Genomic DNA, 19,476 nt, shown 5'->3' with positions numbered 1-19,476 from the left:
TTTGCTTTCTGTTCGCCGGGTTGGAGGAATAATTTGCGAGCTCTGCAAAGCACCTCGGCGGGGAAAGGAGGTGGATTTTCCTCCGCAGCCACACCGGGCTGCCGAGTGTGCAGAGCGGCGGTCGCTCTCTTTGTGATTATTATTTCTTGTAAAGCAATTACGTGGGAGCTCTTTGCTCGTGCTCCCGCCGCTGTGACCCCTATTCCACGGTAATTAACGGCCCCTGGGGGGGAGGGAGGGGGCACGGTGGGTGCTGCTCGCCCGCTGCCTCCCGCTCGGTGATTTGCAGAGAGCTGCGGTAGCCGCTTTCCCGAGGAGATGCAGCTCATGAGCTCGTGCTCCCGCTCTCTGCCAATAACTTCTGGACTGCTTGGCTGATGGAAAGAGAATTTCACAACCGGGAAGAGGCACGGGGATAAAGAGCTCAGCGGGGCGTCCTCGGGATTCGGCCGCTTTGCTGCTCGGTGCCTCCGTTTCCCCACCAGCCAACGGCGCAGCAACGGCTTCCCCAGTGCCAGGAAGAGAAGAGCTTGGAGGCTGGGGCGGGGGGTGGGGGGAAGGTGCTATGGGTTTGGCCAGCATGCTGGGGATGGGGCCAAAACACCGGGGTTCTGGCCAAAATGTCCAGGGTTCGGCCAAAATATCCATGATACGGCTAAAGCATTCATTGATTTGGTCAAAATATCCACGGTTTGCCCCAAATATCCGTTGAGTTGGCCAAAATGCACCTCCAGCATCATCACCCTGTTGGGGGGAGGCTGCCCCATTCCCAGCCCTGCACGTTCCTCGCCTCAAATGCTCCACCCCAGATGTGAGCACCATGGGAGCAGTGCCTCCATCCTCTATTTTTGTGTATTTGTGTAGGTTTTTTTTTGGTTCCCCCCCCCTCCTTTTACATGGTAATTTCCTGAGCGTGTCTCCAAACGAGGGTTTTATTTGCCACGTTTGTTTGTTTGCCTCCGGGGCGCTGCTCTCGGACAGAGGTGCTAATAAAGCAGACGTCTGTGGCAGGGGATCAGATTGTGTTCTTGTTAACACGCTGTTTCCTTTAAATAAATCATCGTCCCCCAGACTGGCATTCAATTATTAACGCAAACGCGGGGGGGGGGGGGGGGAGGAGGGTGGGTGGGTGTTGGGGAACATGGGATGTGCCTTAGGGCTTTTCCTCTGCGCCAGGGCGTTGCTGTGGAGTGGTGGTGAGGCTCTGCTCGTGGATCTGGAGGGCCCTTTGGCAGTGCTGGAGGGGATATGACCCCAATAAGTGGAAGAGATGCATAAGGAAGGGCAGGATCCGTGCTGCTCTGTGATCCCCAGGTCCCCAAGAAGTGACCCCTGCGGTTTCCCCCACCCTACACCACGGGCTCTAAACATGACATGGATGTAGGGGGGGGTCCCAGGGGCCTCTCCCTCCCCATTGCCCTTTACCTTCCCACTCCCAATTCATAAAGCAGCAGAGCAGGCGTGAGGAGGTTACCCAGGAGAGCGTTTAGACAGGAGATTGAATGAGTAATTTTCTGGGAACACGAAGATGGCACCGGATCACTTATTTATGAGAACTTTTTGACAGATCTGCCCGTCCATAATTCATGCCGCGTGGCGTTTTAGTTGGGGTCACCGGTAAATAATTCACTTCTTGTAAACTGTGGAAGGTTGGATGAGATGCTGAATTGTTACCTCGCACCGAATTCGGGGCTGCGGGTACGAATCCGATGCTGACCCCATAAAGGAGGAGATCCCAGACTGGGAGTGCTGGGACGCAGTGGGGTTTGTGTGGCCGCTGGGAGGAAGCAGTGTCACTGGGTTTGGGGCTTGTGCAAGAGATGATGAAATGCATCTTATGCCCTTATAGGGCATCACTGGGGTGAATGTGGCTTTTCCTGTCTGGGTAAATCTGGCGATCCTGGGAGAACAGTGGAGTTGTGCTGGGTGGGTTTAGACCTCGCTCTTGTCCCTCTGGAGCCCAGTGTGGGTCCTACTCATCCCCCAGTCTCAACGCCTGGTCACCACGTGCACAGCCACCAGTAACACCACCAGTGGGCCAAACACAGCAGCCACCAGATAACCCCTGAGTGTGCAGTACCCACCCTGTGCCCCACATGGCCCCGGAGACCCCCCAGCATCCAGGAGCTGCCCCTTGCCCAGGCCTGGCGTGGTCCCCTCCCCAGCATGTGGCTCAGAGCTCATTCCTGGTCCAGGCTGTGCTCCTGCTGTGTCCTCCTGTGTCACTGTCAGTTGTCGCAGGGGGGTCATCTGTGTGTGAGGGACATGGGGTCAGCATGGGAGTGCTCTGCAGGGGGAAAATGCATCCATCCATCCCTTGCCCCCCCCCCTAGGATTTGGGTGTTAGCGGGTTTGGATGCATTGGGTGCAGTGTGGTGATATCACCACAAAGGGAATGGGATTTCTGCACACCTCCCAGAGGAAGCTGCAGGGCCAGCGGGCTGGGGTCAGGGGGTTCGTGCAGTGGGGATCCATCAGCACGTCTCCCCCAGGGGCACTGGCACTCACCGAGAACCAACACACGGTAGGTAAACTTCCTGGGGCTGCTGGGTTTGGAGGCGATGTCTACCCCTGCAGAGTACTGGCCTGCATCTGTGCTGCGCAGCTCCGTGATCTCCAGCGACAGCAACTGGGGATGGATTCGTAGCCGGCCTTGGAAGTCAGGCAGGAAATCCACTGCAAATTCCTTCACCCCAGGCTTGGCTTCGGCGATGTGCGTGCTGTGGGTTTCAGAAATCCAGATGATCCTCACGATGTCCTCAGCCAAGGGGCGCAACGCCGGGAAGGACAGCGGCTTTCCCCGCATCCCTCTCAGTACCTTGAGGGCATGGCAGCACTGCAGACCTGCGAGGGACAGGGTGACATGTGCTGGTGACATCCTCTGCCCCCCCCTTGCCCCAGCGGTGAAAGCAATGCCTCCATCCATCCCTCAAAGCTCCCCAAAGGCAGCACCCTTACCCGCAGCCATCGCCAGCAGCACGCAGCTGAACAGTACAGCCCCAACTCTGACCATGCCTGGGGGTCCCTTCCTGCAGACCCCCAATCCGTGGGGCTGAGCGGGGTGGTGCTGCAGCCAGGACTGGGGAAGGAGGAGGCGAATTGCTCAGTGTGTTCAGGGAAGGACGTGGGTGAGCTTTTGGGTGAGGAAGTGGTGATGGGGGGCAGTGGGATGGGCATCAGTGCGGAAATGACAGCTGCTCTGTGAGGATGTGCCAGGACTGGGGCCTGCCCAGGGGGGACGGTTGGTGGGGGGAAGGATGACGTGTTGTGCCATGCTGAGCCCATCAAACTGTAGAGATGCTAGGAACCCAGGGGTGATGGTGCTCATGGGTTGGGAGTGGTCATAGGGAGCCCAGAGTATCCCAGCCCCATCCCATCAAATCCACCTGGAAAAGGGATATCAGTGCTGTGCCCCACGGCACGAATGAGTTACATTTGGGCTCAGAGGCATTGCACAGAACTGTTTTGCTCCCCTATGCACACAAACTCCAACATCCACCCCATTCACCTCCCGAGCCTTCTGTCGCCCCTGACCCGCTCGGAAATGAAACTCGTGCCATCACCACGAATTTGGGATTCATCCACAGCACCAAAGGGTGCAAGGGGGTGCCCGGCCGGGTGACACTGAACGCGATCCCGTGCTGCCACCTCCCGGGCGGAGCCGCGCGGGGCCGCGAAAGCGCTGGGGCTGAAATCGCTCCTTCTTCCCCCATTTCGTTGGCAGAGGAGAGGGGGGTGGGATGCTGCGGGATGAGGCTGCGCACGGGCGGGGGTTAAGGGCAGATAACGGCCCGATGCGGGGCGGCTTCGTCCTGCTCCCACCCCACACACTGTCCCATCGGGGGTGGCATTGGCCGCGTGTATCCATCCTCTCCGTGACCACACGAGCGGCGCCGCCTTCACGTAAACCCGTCCCATCCACCCCCCCCTCGAGCCCCCTGCACATCTCAGGGGCCACATTTCGCTGGAGGGGGGATGAGAATCCACGGATGATGCACTGAATGAAAACACCTTCTCCTCTGCAATGCGGTGCTTCGAGCATGCAGCATCTTCCCTTCCTCCTCAACGCGGTCCGTGAGACGTGCCGAACGCTTCCCTTTCATTCCCGTCCCTTTTTCCCCCCTCCTTCGTTCTCCTTCTTACAGCTCAGCTCTCCCCGGGCAGGCTGCGAGGAGCTCCGACAGCAAAGGGAGCGTCCCCTTGATGTAAATCGTTCCCTACATGTTGAATTCGGCCGCAGACAAAAGCGCTAATTAAGCGGCTCAGCCCCTGCTCTGGAATGGAGGTTTTCAACCTTGCCGAGCGCCGAGTTTCCTTTGTAGCCTTAATTAGTTTTTGCTCCTCTGCCTTCGAGCCGGGGGGGGGGAAAGAGGGGGGGAAGGGGAAGATTGGGGTCCGGGTTCCACGTCACTGCAGGAACACGCAGGGATCGGCCCGGTGGCAGCTAATGAGTGCCCGGCAATTAACACTGAATGATAAGCATGGTTGTGCTGCATCCCACCGAAAGGAGAAGTGGAGCAGAGGGGGTTGATGCTGATTGCTGCATCGTTTCAGTTGTTGGGGTCCTATAGGGGTGTGGAGGCACTGGAGGGGGTGCGGTGGAGGAGGAGGAAGGAGGACTTCATGCATTGTCTGTGTTAGGGATGTGGGGATCTTCTCACTGCTGGGGAGATGGAGCTGAGCTGGGGATGCTTACATGTAGTTTTCCCAAGGGTTTGCTCAGGAGCTGCCTGTCTGTCCCTTAATGCAGTGCTCCCATAGAGGAAAGGCTGTGTGCAACAGGATCCTCCTTGTGTTCGGCTCTGTGTCACCAGCAATGTGCACCAAACCCATAGGGGACTGCTGGGGTGAGCTGGTAGGGCTGCGTGAGGCTCTGCCTGCAGTGCTTGGGGCAGCCTTGAAATCTCAGGTAGGAAGAAAAGCCGAGAGTGGAATAAAGCTGCCCTCATCTCATCGGTATCTCCCAGCGCTGCTGATTTACTGATGGATCTACGGAGCTCAGTAAAGGCCCGACACATCACTGCATGCTCAGTTTGTCTGGACACAGCAGATCTGGAGTTACGGAGCAACGAGAAGAGACCTCCAACGATGCACAGCGATGGGCTGAGCTTCCCCACGCAGTCGGGATGGAGGGAGGATGCAGCGCTGGTGCTGCTGAGGTCACCGCACTGCTCAGCATCACACTCACAGCGCTCTGGTTCCCTCGATTTGGGAAGCAGCTCTCAGTTCCTCCCACACCTCCCACATCCTCCAGCGCCCCGGGCTGGTGAGAAGGAGCGATTGCCAATACACCCACTTCGGGGCTATTTTTTTTTCCCGGAGAAATGCTTGTTACATGCAGCTGATAGGAAGGGAATGGCTTTTTTTTTCCATGGACAAAGAGAAGCTCAGCCCTAGCCTTTGCTTGTTCCCCCTTCCCATGACCCCAGAGCACACTAAAGCCCCACAAGAGCAGCACACTGTCTTTTCATAAGTGTCTTTCTCTTACAAATAAACCTCATCTTTTCTCACAACAACTCCTTCTTAACGACCCGAGTGAAGTAACACCCACAGCAGGGAGAACTTCTGTCCTTTGCAACAGCGTCCTCTGCATTCAGCACCACTTGATGGCAGCTATTCTCCCCCAGCACTGCTAGGCGGCTGCACTGCATGGTGCTGAGTGGGAAGTGCAGCAAAACACGGGGAAGTGCATGAGACAAAACCCCCCAAAGAGCTCCCACTTCATGCCATAAGGGGTTTCAGGTGGCCAGAGCCAGCTCGGCGCTCTCTGAGCTGCAGTTGTGGTGCTCTCGTGTTGTAACACCCAGTCCTCCCACAACAGAGGCGCAAAAAGAAAGCAAAAGCCCCAGAGAACCTCCTTGGGCCTTTAGAATGAGCTTCCTTGGAGACGCACAGCCAGCGAGCCCTGCAGGAGCATCGATCCCCTGTGGTCACAGAGCCGTGGATGGCTCCATCCTCCCCCTGGTGACGTGGGGACGGCGTGGGGGGCCGAGGGGAGGTGGTGACGCAGAGGGTGTTGCACAGCAGCACGCGCCCATGGGGGTGTGAGGGAGGAAGTTGCTGATGGCTGGGCGCCGTCTCCCAGCGCCGTCTCCAGCTGCAGGCAGCTCGCTCACACGGTTCGGAGATGCGGCAGCACGGGGTTGCATTGCATGCACTGGAGACGCTGCTGTGCATCGTGCTGGGGGTGGCAGGCAGCGGGCAAGGTGAGGAGGGGGCACGGGGTGGGGGGGAGTTGGTTGGGGTTGGGGCCCGTGCTATGCAGGACGGTGGGTGGGCAGAGCGCTCACAGGGGCTCGGGGTACCCTAGGAGATGGAGCATGGATTGGGGGGGGTTGGCTTTGCTCTGCTCCCAGCCCCGCCCAGCCCAGGTAGAGCCATCCCCAGCCCTCACACAGCAACACAGACCTTCTGACTGCAATAATCCTTGGAGACGGTTGGGCCTGAGTTTCTTCTCCCCAGTCCCAGGACAGTGCTGCAGGGCAGCAGGGCGGTGCTGCGAGAAACCCCCTGACACCCCCAGACTCTGCGCACACCTCCAGAGCTCCCATTCCATTCCAACCTCTCCCTTTCAACTGCCCATCACCTCCTCCCCTGCTCTCCTCCCAGCCCCAACCCCACCACCACCTCTGTGCAAAGCATCCCCGGGGCTGCACAAGGTGGGGTGCAGCTGGCTGGAAGCTGTGCAGCACAGCCTGCAGCGAGCAGGGGCTCAGAATAGCTGCATGCAAGCCCCCAAATGTGGTTAACACCACCTCTCACACCTCACACCTCTTTCGCTGCTTGCTGGGGCTGTGGTGGCCAGGCACGCACTGCTTTTGGGCTGCTGCTGTGACCCATGTTGTCCCAGACATGCAGATGGAGGAAGTGGTGCACACCAGGCCCTGCTGACTGCTGGTTCGTATTTGCTTCAAGGGCTTTTTATCTCGCCTCTGCCAGAGCCCCGGACATCCGTGGCTGCTTTGCGAAGGGGGAAAGCAGAGCAGAGCTTCTCTGGGAGGGAAGGGTCCTTTGGGTCAGATTCAGGCTGCAGCAGCGAGGAGGAAGATGGGGCATGAAGAAGAAGTGGACACTTCCTGTATGGCCTGAAACTGCCTGCTCTCTGAGCAGGGCAGAGGGGATGTTGGACGGGTGGCTGCAATATGTGGCCAGAGTGCAGGCCATCTGCACCAAGAAGTGCTGCCCAGAGAGGATGGAGCAGCAGCACACGGGGTGCAGCACAGGAGTCCCCATCCCAGACTGTCTGTCTGCATGGGGACACTGTGCTCACCTCATGCCTTCCACAGGAGCTGAAGGGTGCAGGGACACAGCAGTGCTCACTGGTACGGATCTGCAGCTGCTGCTGGAAGAACCACTGTCAATGGAGTGGACAGCTGTTATTTGGAAAGTGGAACTGGGGGCAGAACACCGGCAGCGCATCCTGACGGTTTTGAAGGATAAAGTTGAACCTGCAAACAGTTCTCTTTCTCGGAGAGCCATCTTCCACCGGGAGCCCTTCTCCCTGCAGATCAGTGCTGTCACCCAAGCAGACAATGGCAACTATTCTGCAGTGATCGAAAAGTCAGATGGGTTTGTTTTGACCAAGTGCTTCGACGTGTCAGTGTGGGGTGAGTGCCTGGACCTCCTGCCCTCCTCCCTCCCCATCCCCTCTAACCTCTCTGTCCCTGCAGAGCCTGTGGGCAGCCCACACCTGGAGACACGCGTGCTGCAGCAGGAGCAGGGACGGTGCAGCTTCCAGCTGTCCTGCACTGTGCCTGAGGCCACCGCCGTGTCCTACAGCTGGTCCCGTGACAGGGAGCCACTGGGCAACCAGAGCGTGCTGGAAGTGCCCAAGGATGTGCAGCCTGGGCTCTATGTCTGCAATGTGAGCAACCCGGCCAGCTGGAGCACAGCCAGCATCGACACGGCCACAGCCTGCAGCCAGACAGGTGATCTGTCCTCTGCTCCACCAAAGCCAGGTTTTGGGCTGAATCGCAGCATATTCAGGGCCCCCATCTTCCCCTCCCCATAAGCTTGTATGGTACTGCCAGGGAGAAAATGTGCCCTTCTACTGAAAAGGGAAACATCACTACTGGAAACTGCATGCAAATGGACATTGTGGTTTCCCTGGGCAAGTCTCTTCCCCATGCACCGGCCATGATGGGAGCTGTGCTTTGGAAATGTCCTCCCTCTGCCCCTCATCACCCATCCCTTCTGCCCTCATTCCTTCTCAGGGCTGTTTGGTGCCATCCCGTTCTGTGCAGTGACCGTGTTGCTGCTGCTGGCTGTCTGCATTGCTAGCTGCATCGCCTACTGGTTCTTGATTTGGTGGAAGGATGGCTCTGAATGTTCATCACCGCTTGGAGCGGGGATCTGTCGGTGCAAAGCAGGGGATCAGCCAGCACCAGGATGTTGATGGTGTTGGTGGCATTATCGCCATGCCTCAGATATTTTGGCCAGTACTACAGTATTTTATCCCCATCCTCTGTATGTCAGCCAAACCCATAGTAACTGCTCTCCCAAAGCCCCAAACTCTGCTCCTCCTGCCACTGGGGAAGCTGCAGCTGCATCGTTTGCTGGTGAAGAAATGGAGGCACCGAGCAGTGAAGCAGCAGGACACTGAGGACACCTCGCTGAGCTCTTCATCCCCGTGCCTCTGCCTTGTTATGAAATTCTCTTTCCATCGTCCAAACAGTCCAGAAATTATTGGGAGGGAGTGAGAGAATGAGTGCACGAGCTGCATCTCCTCAGGAACCATAGACTGGTAGAAGCAGTTGAGTTGGTAGAGACAACTAAAGGACATCTACACCAAATCCCCTCTTGAAGTCTCACAGACTTTAGGGTCATATTAACGGAGAAATGCTTGTTACATGCAGCTGATAGGAAGGGAATGGCTTTTTTTTTCCATGGACAAAGAGAAGCTCAGCCCTAGCCTTTGCTTGTTCCCCCTTCCCATGACCCCAGAGCACACTAAAGCCCCACAAGAGCAGCACACTGTCTTTTCATAAGTGTCTTTCTCTTAAAAAATAAACCTCATCTTTTCTCACAACAACTCCTTCTTAACGACCCGAGTGAAGTAACACCCACAGCAGGGAGAACTTCTGTCCTTTGCAACAGCGTCCTCTGCATTCAGCACCACTTGATGGCAGCTATTCTCCCCCAGCACTGCTAGGCGGCTGCACTGCATGGTGCTGAGTGGGAAGTGCAGCAAAACACGGGGAAGTGCATGAGACAAAACCCCCCAAAGAGCTCCCACTTCATGCCATAAGGGGTTTCAGGTGGCCAGAGCCAGCTCGGCGCTCTCTGAGCTGCAGTTGTGGTGCTCTCGTGTTGTAACACCCAGTCCTCCCACAACAGAGGCGCAAAAAGAAAGCAAAAGCCCCAGAGAACCTCCTTGGGCCTTTAGAATGAGCTTCCTTGGAGACGCACAGCCACCGAGCCCTGCAGGAGCATCGATCCCCTGTGGTCACAGAGCCGTGGATGGCTCCATCCTCCCCCTGGGTGACGTGGGGACGGCGTGGGGGGCCGAGGGGAGGTGGTGACGCAGAGGGTGTTGCACAGCAGCACGCGCCCATGGGGGTGTGAGGGAGGAAGTTGCTGATGGCTGGGCGCCGTCTCCCAGCGCCGTCTCCAGCTGCAGGCAGCTCGCTCACACGGTTCGGAGATGCGGCAGCACGGGGTTGCATTGCATGCACTGGAGACGCTGCTGTGCATCGTGCTGGGGGTGGCAAGCAGCGGGCAAGGTGAGGAGGGGGCACGGGGTGGGGGGGAGTTGGTTGGGGGTTGGGGCCGTGCTATGCAGGACGGTGGGGTGGGCAGAGCGCTCACAGGGGCTTGGGGTACCCTAGGAGATGGAGCATGGATTGGGGGGGGTTGGCTTTGCTCTGCTCCCAGCCCCGCCCAGCCCAGGTAGAGCCATCCCCAGCCCTCACACAGCAACACAGACCTTCTGACTGCAATAATCCTTGGAGACGGTTGGGCCTGAGTTTCTTCTCCCCAGTCCCAGGGACAGTGCTGCAGGGCAGCAGGGCGGTGCTGCGAGAAACCCCCTGACACCCCCAGACTCTGCGCACACCTCCAGAGCTCCCATTCCATTCCAACCTCTCCCTTTCAACTGCCCATCACCTCCTCCCCTGCTCTCCTCCCAGCCCCAACCCCACCACCACCTCTGTGCAAAGCATCCCCGGGGGCTGCACAAGGTGGGGTGCAGCTGGCTGGAAGCTGTGCAGCACAGCCTGCAGCGAGCAGGGGCTCAGAATAGCTGCATGCAAGCCCCCAAATGTGGTTAACACCACCTCTCACACCTCACACCTCTTTCGCTGCTTGCTGGGGCTGTGGTGGCCAGGCACGCACTGCTTTTGGGCTGTTGCTGCGACCCATGTTGTCCCAAACATGCAGATGGAGGAAGTGGTGCACACCAGGCCCTGCTGACTGCTGGCTCGTATTTGCTTCAAGGGCTTTTTATCTCGCCTCTGCCAGAGCCCCGGACATCCGTGGCTGCTTTGCGAAGGGGGAAAGCAGAGCAGAGCTTCTCTGGGAGGGAAGGGTCCTTTGGGTCAGATTCAGGCTGCAGCAGCGAGGAGGAAGATGGGGCATGAAGAAGAAGTGGACACTTCCTGTATGGCCTGAAACTGCCTGCTCTCTGAGCAGGGCAGAGGGGATGTTGGACGGGTGGCTGCAATATGTGGCCAGAGTGCAGGCCATCTGCACCAAGAAGTGCTGCCCAGAGAGGATGGAGCAGCAGCACACGGGGTGCAGCACAGGGGTCCCCATCCCAGACTGTCTGTCTGCATGGGAACACTGTGCTCACCTCATGCCTTCCACAGGAGCTGAAGGGTGCAGGGACACAGCAGTGCTCACTGGTAAGGATCTGCAGCTGCTGCTGGAAGAACCACTGTCAATGGAGTGGACAGCTGTTATTTGGAAAGTGGAACTGAGGGCAGAACCCCGGCAGCGCATCCTGACGGTTTTGAAGGATAAAGTTGAACCTGCAAACAGTTCCTTTTCTCGGAGAGCCATCTTCCACCGGGAGCCCTTCTCCCTGCAGATCAGTGCTGTCACCCAAGCAGACAATGGCAACTATTCTGCAGAGATCGAAAAGTCAGATGGGTTTGTTTTGACCAAGTGCTTCGACGTGTCAGTGTGGGGTGAGTGCCTGGACCTCCAGCCCTCCTCCCTCCCCATCCCCTCTAACCTCTCTGTCCCTGCAGAGCCTGTGGGCAGCCCACACCTGGAGACACGCGTGCTGCAGCAGGAGCAGGGACGGTGCAGCTTCCAGCTGTCCTGCACTGTGCCTGAGGCCACCGCCATGTCCTACAGCTGGTCCCGTGACAGGGAGCCACTGGGCAACCAGAGCGTGCTGGAAGTGCCCAAGGATGTGCAGCCTGGGCTCTATGTCTGCAATGTGAGCAACCCGGCCAGCTGGAGCACGGCCAGCATCGACACGGCCACAGCCTGCAGCCAGACAGGTGATCTGTCCTCTGCTCCACCAAAGCCAGGTTTTGGGTTGCATCGCAGCAAATTCAGGGCCTTCATCTTCCCCCCAACCCCTTCCCTCCCCCCTCCTCCCAAGCTGCTTTGCTGCTACCAGGGAGAAAATGTGCCCTTCTAGTGAAAAGGGAAACATTACTGCTGGAAACTGCATGCAAATGGATGTTGTGGTTTCCCTGGGCAAGTCTCTTCCCCATGCAGCGGCCATGATGGGAGCTGTGCTTTGGAAATCGTAGAGTCATAGAGTCATCTTCAAATGTCCTCCCTCTGCTTTCATGTCACCCGTTCCGTTCATTCCTTCCCAGGGCTGTTTGGTGCCATCCCGTGGTGGGCAGTGACCGTGTTGCTGGTGCTGGCTGTCTGCATTGCTGGCTCCACCACCTACTGGTGCTGGAGGAGGAGGAGGAAGGACCGCCCTGCAGGTTTGGATCCACTTGGAGTGGGGATTTGGCTGCGCATCTCCTCCTGACACCCCTTGTGCCCCTGCGTCCCCCCCGTGCTGCCACCAGCCCCTGGTTCTACCCTGCTCTTGGGGACTATTTCCATCCCAAAGCTGCTGCTGGCACAGGAAAGTCCATCTCATGGTGTCTGGGGCACTGTTTGGATTTTGGTCAACATTTGCTCTATTCTGAGCTGGAGAAGCAGCCCCTTAGCCCACGGCCGAGGGGCGCCTTCCTCCCCTGCTTCGCTTTGCTGGGATGTGTGGGATTGTGAGCTCTAACTTCTCTTCCCCAGCTCCGACCCCCTCAGCTCCCCCAGAACACACAGAGCCATCGCTGACTCTCTATGAGGAGGTGGGCAAACTCCAAACCGGTCGAGAGCCTGTGAGTGTTGGGTTTCCCCCCCCCCCACGCTGAGCCCTGGGCAGCACATGGTTCCAGGATAGCTGCTGTCAGCCTGGACTGCGTCCTTTTAACCAGTTTGGGGCTGTTTTCTCCTGCAGAATGGGAACAGTGAGGCTCACATGGTGGGAAACACCGTCTACGCTGTGGTCAACCCCAAAGGACAGGTGGGACCCTGTGCTGGGATCCATCCCAGGGGAGCTGTGAGCTGGTGTAGGGTTTTTGTCCATAATTTGCTTTTCACTCCATATTTCCTCTGCTCCCCACTGGTAGAGGCCCAGAAGCCCTCAAAAGCCCGAAAGCTGCACCATTTACTCCACTGTTCAGCACAGCATGAAGGTGAGTGTTCTGTGCTACGGCTATGGCCCCTTTGCAGAAGCAGAGAAGCTCAAATCCTCATCAGTGCTGAGGACACTTATGGGAGCTCACAGCCCCTGAGCTCTGGAGCTGCTCTTAGGGCCTCTGGTGGGGCAGCAGCCCCCTACCCCATCCCTAAGGGTAGATCCACGCTCTGCTTTGCAGTCCCCCTCCTTCAAGAGGAAGAAGTTGGACCGAGCTTTGGTTTCCACTGCCTACATGGAGGTAACAGGCACAGGGCAGCGGACAGACGAGCCCTTCACATCTCCTCTCCAAATACCACGCTCTTGAGCTTCTTGGTGCTGGAATTTGGGTGACTTTCTGGGTGATTTTTGGTGACCGACAGAAGCCTCACACCACGCACAAGGAAGGGCTGCAAACGCTTCTGTTGTACTGACCCTCACCCACTTACCTGCAGGTGACGGCACCTTTGAGACATTACCCCTCATCTCAGAGCTCATCCACATCTCCCACGGACCTCCAAAACTCCTGAGCCCTGCAGGCACTTGGATTCCCCCCCCCCCCCCCCCTTCTGCAGCTCGGGGACTCATTGGGGATGGGAAACATCTGGACTTGGGTTTTGCTAACACCACAACCACCCCCTATCCTGACTGCTGCTGGGGGTTCAGCCCTGCACCCAACGGTCCTTCCTTCCTCCGACGCCCTCCGACGGCACGAGAGGCTCCGGGAAGAGGGGAGGGGGGAGAGAAAGGGGACTCTGGCTTCAAAAAATCGCACCAAAGGCGAGATCAAGGCTTTTATTTGGGATTAAAATTAAACGTGTCTCTTTGATGGGAGCTCACTCCCGACGGCGCCGCCCGCTTCCTTCTGTCTGAGTCCCCCGCATCAAAATACCTTTGTGTCTGCTCCCTGCGAAAGGAGCGTTAATTGGGATCGTTAATGGGGAGCGTGCTAAGAGGCTGCTATGGTAGAGAGGTGGGGGGGTGGGAGGGGGGGTTGGGGGGCTGCTGTCACAACACGAAATTCGGGGGGTGGGCGCTGCTCACTGGGGCTCAGGCAGAGCCGTGCTGCTGCTTGGTGCCATCATCCGCACCTCGAGGCATCCAGGTGGGAGGGAGCAAAGTACTTCTGGCCCTAACGTAGGGGAAGGCAAAATGCAAACGAACGCAAAGCCACGTGGGATTTGGGCTTCTTCGTACTTCCGGGCGAGCAAAGTCTTCTCCTGTGCTGTCAGTACCGACTCACTGCTGTTTCGATGGCAGGAGGTGGACCTCTGAATGGGGTCGGGGCACAGTGCCGTGCTGGCATGGGTGGAAATCCAGGGCAGAACACACAGAAGGGGCTGAGGCTGCTGCCTCATTTTGCAGGAGGGATAGGGAGGTGAGAAACCTCTCCTGCAGGCACTGGCTCTTCTCCCTGATGGATATGAGCTGGAGTTGGAAATCAGCAGCTCAGAGCTCTGCAGCTCTGCCACGCGTCCTTGTCCCATTGCCCCCACAAACAGAATCAGTCATTACCTTGGAAAAAGGCTGAAGGTGCTGGTGCTCATCGTCAGTGGGGTCTGAGTGAGGACCAACTGCTTCAAACAGTGCAGAAAGATAATGAGCTAAAAAACTCATTCGTTAGTCCCCACAGAGGGTTCCCTCCTTGTGAGATGGAGAACTTGAGGAAGTACAACACGCATGCGCTCTGCAGTCAGCATAAACTAAAAAGGGCAGCTTTTGGGTTTTGGTTTCAGTGCTCGGGTGGGGCTATCACCAATTCTCTGTGAAAACGTTTCTGTAAGTCAGACCTGCAGCTGGGGGGTGCTGGTGGGGGGGGGTTGTTTGAGATGCTCGGTATGGATTTTGGACACCAACATGGAATGAAGGCGGCAGTGGTGCTCACGGGGCAGCTTCTTGTTTTCTTCGTGAAAGGTACGTCTGGGTTCCTCCGGGGCGATGCTGAGCGGGGGCCGCGTAGGTTGGGCCCACGTTAATTGGGGCCGTGGTGCTGCAGAACGTGCTGGTGAGGAACATGCTGGTGGGGATGGCGATGGTGGTGTGCAGGAAGGATGTGTGGGGCTCGCATCCCCACCCCATGCTCTCCTTTTACTCCTCCTGTCCCCATTTTGTGCCCCAGATGTGATCTGCTGGGTTATCCTGCAGTCTGATCGCTCCCCATGGGACACCCCCCTGTCCCATCATGCTGGAAGCGAGTGAGCTGGGAGGGGAATGAGCAGAGGGAAAAGGGAAATTGAATATCAGGATGTTTCGAGCCTGTAAAGGAGTGGAAGAGGTGGGGGCTATGACTTTCTGTCCCAGCTGCCCCAGTAGACCAGCTCTGTGCTCTCCCAGCAGCATGGGCGCAGCAGGACCAGACACACGTGAAAGGGCTTAGCGGGGGAGTGGCCTACCTCATCCCCAGAACCCAGGGCTCCTTCCAGAAAGTTGAGTGGCGTTTTGGCAAGAACCTGAAAATTGCCATCCATGAGAGTGGGGAAGAGGTCCGCTACCCCAATGGCCCTTACAAGGGACGCCTGAAACTCTTCTCCAACAACACCCTGAGGATAGACCACCTGAAGAAAACCGACAGCAACACCTACTGGGTGTATATGGAGGATGGTGCGGGCAAAGAGCACCCTGAAAGCATCCAACTGCAGGTGTATGGTGAGTTGGAGGGGTGGTCCTAGCAACCTGCAGGGAATGGAGTGGCTGTGACATCTCCCCGTCTCCTGCAGACGCGGTCCCCAAACCCACCATAAATTTCGTGGTGGATGAGAGCAACCCGGAGAGCTGCAGAGTCACCGTGAATTGCTCAGTGGGGCTGACGGATGTCACTTACGAGTGGTTGCCTCCCAAGAGGATTGCATCAAATAACGGCAGTGAGCTGTTCCTCGCCTTCAGCCCCTTGATGGAAGTCTACACCTGTGTAGCCAAGAATCCCGTCTCCTCCAACAGCTCTAGGCTGATCCACAGGCATCCTTGCTCCTGGGAAGGTACTGAGTGGGACAGGTGAGAGAGAGCATTGGCTCAAGGAGCGCCCAGCAGCAGTGATATGGGGTCACTGTGAGGCTGGAGGTGGTCTCTGGGAGGTGCCCCTTTTCCCCTGGGTTGGAGGTGGAGGAGCCCCTGGGCTGATGGAGAAGTGGGGCTGTGAGCCCTATGGTGGTCCAACTTGCTGCCCCATTTCTCCCTCTACCTCCAGCTGAGTCCTCTGCTGCCACTACCTCCACCAAGACCAGCGTGCTGGTGTCCCTGAGATGTCTCCTCCTTCTTCTGCTCACTCTGCCATAATGATGCATCACAGTTGATGTCTATCCTCCTTCCACTGTCACATTCCTGCTGCGGGACCAGTGTGGATGCAGCACTCTGACCATTGAGAGACTGCAGTTCTCCAGGAATCCATCACAACCAGCACCCAGGACACGCAGTCCAGTGACCCACGTGCTGTGCCAACATCTCAACCTTTGCTATGCAACCGTGAATGGTTTTTCATGGGTATTCCATATCATGACAACTGTTAGAGCTGGGAGGGGTTCCAGACAGCTGCAGCCTTCCTCCCTTAAATATCTGCCGAAACTGTCATTGCACCATAGGTGTTCAGCAGTGATATCCTAATCGTTGTGCCCCACATTGGGTGCCATTGGGCCACACTGGAATCTCTTGTTCCATGATGGGGTGGGTGTTTGATTGAGATAAAGAGAAACTAACGTATGAGAACTGGCAAAGGAATGTGAGATGATACAGTATAAACGGAATCAAGGGTAATAAACAAATGGGAGAGGGACATGGGCTTCTGACCATGCTGTGGGATGGCGGCACAGTCAGAAGGAAGTCCTTGTTTATGTCACATCCTCCCTCCTGGAAACTACATGGGAATGACCAGAGCTGATAGGATTTGTGGCTTTCAGCTCTCAGGAACCAGGAAACACAGCCCTCCCAGCTCTGACAGTTCACTGCAGGATGTTATGATATGGAATATCAATAAAAAACCATGACAGCCACAGGGACTGTCTTTCGCAACGATGCTTTGAGAACACCAGCAAAACAAATCAATAAATTGATGGTTAACTGCTCAAAACCAGTCCATTCCTCAACCATAGGACATCCAGGGAGAGCTGAGCCCTTCCTGGGGACTCCCCATGGCCTTGGGGCATCTCAGGGTCCAAAACCGGCCCCTGGGGCCCCCCTGGGAGGCTTCTTTTTCACTGGGAGGTTTCTTTTTCACTGTAGCTCTCACGTTTTTGGTGCACGCGTTTTGTCCCTCCTGCTCACCGTTCCTTTCTCTTGTTCCTTTCCTCTGGGCTGTGGTTTGATGTCGGGGACTGGGGGTGACGGGGAGTTGTTTTTATCCCCACTGCCCTCATTGTGGACAGGAGCCATTCCACAGCAGTCCCTGGGCCACTTCCCAGAACCATCCCTAAGCACCACCTCCCGGGGGACCTTGGTGGCTCATCTGAGAACCAGGAACAAGCAGGAGTCATTCCAGCTCATGTTTAATTGGGAGGCCCAGGGTAATTCCTGGTGTGGTACAGCCCGATGCTTCCAGCACCAATGTGAGTTTGTGCAGAAATTCCCCTCTGTGATATTTCCCAATGCCTCACATGCTTTTCCAGCCTGGAGGCATCAGCTTGCCCTGCCTGGTGCTCAGCCAGATGCTCTCTGAGCAAGGACAACCCTGCAGGACACGGGTTGGTCCGATGTGGGTTTGGGCATAGCTTTGCTTTTAGCATCAGAAATAATTTATTGGTGACAAAAGTCATGGAGCGCTCAGAGCCTGGCTCCTCTGGAAAATGGTGGGAGGCATAAATTGCAGCTTTTATTTCATCCTGACACCTAAATGTGGTCTGTTTTAAAACAAACAGAGGAATTTGTGCTTCATGCTGCTGCCTCCGCTTTCTTCCGCAAAACAAGAGAGAAAAAGTAACAAAAACTTGAAAAGAGTAATAGGAAAAAACCCTTCTTCCATTGTAAAGCAGCGGCGCTGAGCAGCGGCAGAGATGAATAATTCATTCCACTAAAAACACAAAAACAACCAAGATCTTCTCACCCCTTTCCAGCAATGGAACGTGTAGGCAGAGTTTTTCCAGCCTCAGTGTGTATTGAGCGTTGTCCCTGCTCCATCCATGCCTCATGCAAGTCCCATCCATGTCTCACCAGTGTCCCATCCGTGTCCCATCCATGTCTCACCAGTGTCCCATCCATGTCCCATCCATGTCTCACCAATATCCCATCCATGTCCCATCTCCCATCCATGCCCCAACCATGCTGCAATTGTGTCCCATCCGTTTCACATCTATGTATCATCCATGTCCAATCCCTACTCCATCCACATCCCATCCCAGCCCCATCCTTGTCCCACCCACATCCCATCCATGTCCTATCCTTGCTCCGTCCACATTCATCCATGTCTCATCTGTTTCCATGCATGTTCCATCCACATCCTGACTCTCTTCCATCCACGTCCCACACATCTCATCCACATCCCATCCCTGCTCCGTTCATATCCCGTATTGCTCCATCCTATCCATATTCCACCTATGTTTCACGCATATCCCACCCCTGCTCTGTTCATATCTGATGTTTCTCCATCCATAACCCATCCCTCCTCCTTCAGCCAGGGAATGCCGACAGCAGTGAGGACAGCCCCTGTATGGGAGCTGTTGAATCATGGCTTGAACCTCTGATTGACCACCTCAGGCAAGCAACGAGTCAGCCACAGGAGCACAGATGAAGGCAATTCACCTGTGCTACTGGAAGGGGTAGAGCCTGGCTTCACCTCTCCTAGACCCCATTTAAGTGCTGACTGCCACTGAGCAAGAAGAGTCTCTTCCTGGAGATTGCTCCTTGTGGGGAATGTTGTGAGCCTAAAGCATTGGTAAGCATTTTCCATTTATTGTCTTCCTGTTGCAATAATCTTACTTAGCCTAAGTTTCCTGGCTATTTCTTAATTATAACATCTGTATATTCATTGATTATACTGCCCCTATCCCCAGACCCCACCAGAGTTGGGGGGTTGGGTTTAAGCACTGCGGGAGCGAACTGGAGCCTCGCAGTGCTCAGGTTGAGGTTCTTGTGGGCTTTAAGGACCACCTGTGCTCCTGCTTGCAGCAAAGCCCTGGAGCTGAGGCTGCAGACTGGGACCACGCTGAATCCCATGCACCTGGAGTGGGTTAATCCCCAAATATTCACTGTTTTTCCTGCTGCGAGGTGTGGGCTGTGCTTGTGCCGCATCCTCTGCCCCAGCTGATGCTGGGCAGCCCCGTCTGTTACCATACATAAAGTGAACTTGGTGCTGGCCGTTTCTTCTTCTCATAGAGAGTGAGTTAAGGGCCTGTGGCAGATGATGTACTTCTGAAGAAAGCTATAAATCGATGCTCTGGGCCCTTCATCGCTCTTCAGCGATGCGTTCAGAAGCGCTTTGAATACTTTCCATTCGAGATGGAATCATTCAGCCAAAAAAAACAGGAAACGCATGGCCCACAGCGGTGCCTCTGATCTGAGTACACCTGTTTTCATAATGAGCATGGCAGCAGATATTAACTCCACTCTAGCAGCAGCTCCATGAACTGAGGCACGGGCTGCAGAGCGTTGCTCTGGCTGCTCATCTCTTCTTGCTGGGTTTGGAGCATGTATATCTTTGCCATCTGCAAAATGTGTGGTTTGGATGGCTTGGGGGTCGGCAGGTATTAGAAATGGTGTGTTGTGGGCTGGGTGGGCAGGTGGATAAATGTAAATATTCATCTGGAAGACAAACGGCTCCTGACTCCAGGTGGGATGTGTGGCGCATCCCTAATGTGCTCTATAGTCAGACTGAGGGAGGAGAGAATAAAAGGTGATGAATGAACAAAGGCAGTGATGGTTGG

The 19,476-nt window shown here is 56.2% G+C and overlaps 3 protein-coding genes across 3 annotated transcripts in view; 2 read left to right on the top strand and 1 right to left on the bottom strand.

Annotated features, from left to right (window-relative positions):
• KIRREL1 (kirre like nephrin family adhesion molecule 1) overlaps nt 1-3,013 on the bottom strand; it is a gene marked incomplete at both ends in the record, with an annotated part of 19,893 nt that extends 16,880 nt beyond the window's left edge. The window contains 2 exons of the mRNA XM_079547562.1: nt 2,509-2,844; nt 2,959-3,013. Of these exons, the coding sequence (XP_079403688.1) occupies nt 2,509-2,844; nt 2,959-3,013 (391 nt within the window). The remainder of the gene's footprint in view (nt 1-2,508; nt 2,845-2,958) is intronic.
• A 3,114-nt stretch (nt 3,014-6,127) lies between these two features.
• LOC306956147 (natural killer cell receptor 2B4-like) lies at nt 6,128-12,959 on the top strand (the record flags this gene model as incomplete). The annotated part of the gene is made up of 8 exons (XM_079547561.1): nt 6,128-6,206; nt 7,287-7,607; nt 11,190-11,447; nt 11,775-11,891; nt 12,205-12,293; nt 12,413-12,478; nt 12,585-12,650; nt 12,786-12,959. 8 exons carry the CDS (start codon nt 6,128-6,130, stop codon nt 12,957-12,959), a joined length of 1,170 nt encoding a protein of 389 aa, XP_079403687.1.
• Nucleotides 12,960-14,460: 1,501 nt separating this feature from the next.
• LOC306956146 (CD48 antigen-like) lies at nt 14,461-15,904 on the top strand (the record flags this gene model as incomplete). Its single annotated transcript, XM_079547560.1, has 4 exons — nt 14,461-14,545; nt 14,966-15,277; nt 15,349-15,606; nt 15,816-15,904. 4 exons carry the CDS (start codon nt 14,461-14,463, stop codon nt 15,902-15,904), a joined length of 744 nt encoding a protein of 247 aa, XP_079403686.1.
• Between the last annotated feature and the right edge of the window lie 3,572 nt (nt 15,905-19,476).

This window comes from Tetrao urogallus, assembly GCF_951394365.1.
Source record: "Tetrao urogallus genome assembly, chromosome: 28".
In the NCBI taxonomy this organism is placed as follows: Eukaryota; Metazoa; Chordata; class Aves; order Galliformes; family Phasianidae; genus Tetrao; species Tetrao urogallus.
The sequence above is the reverse complement of the archived record's forward strand: the minus strand, read 5'-3'. Positions and strand labels throughout refer to the sequence as shown.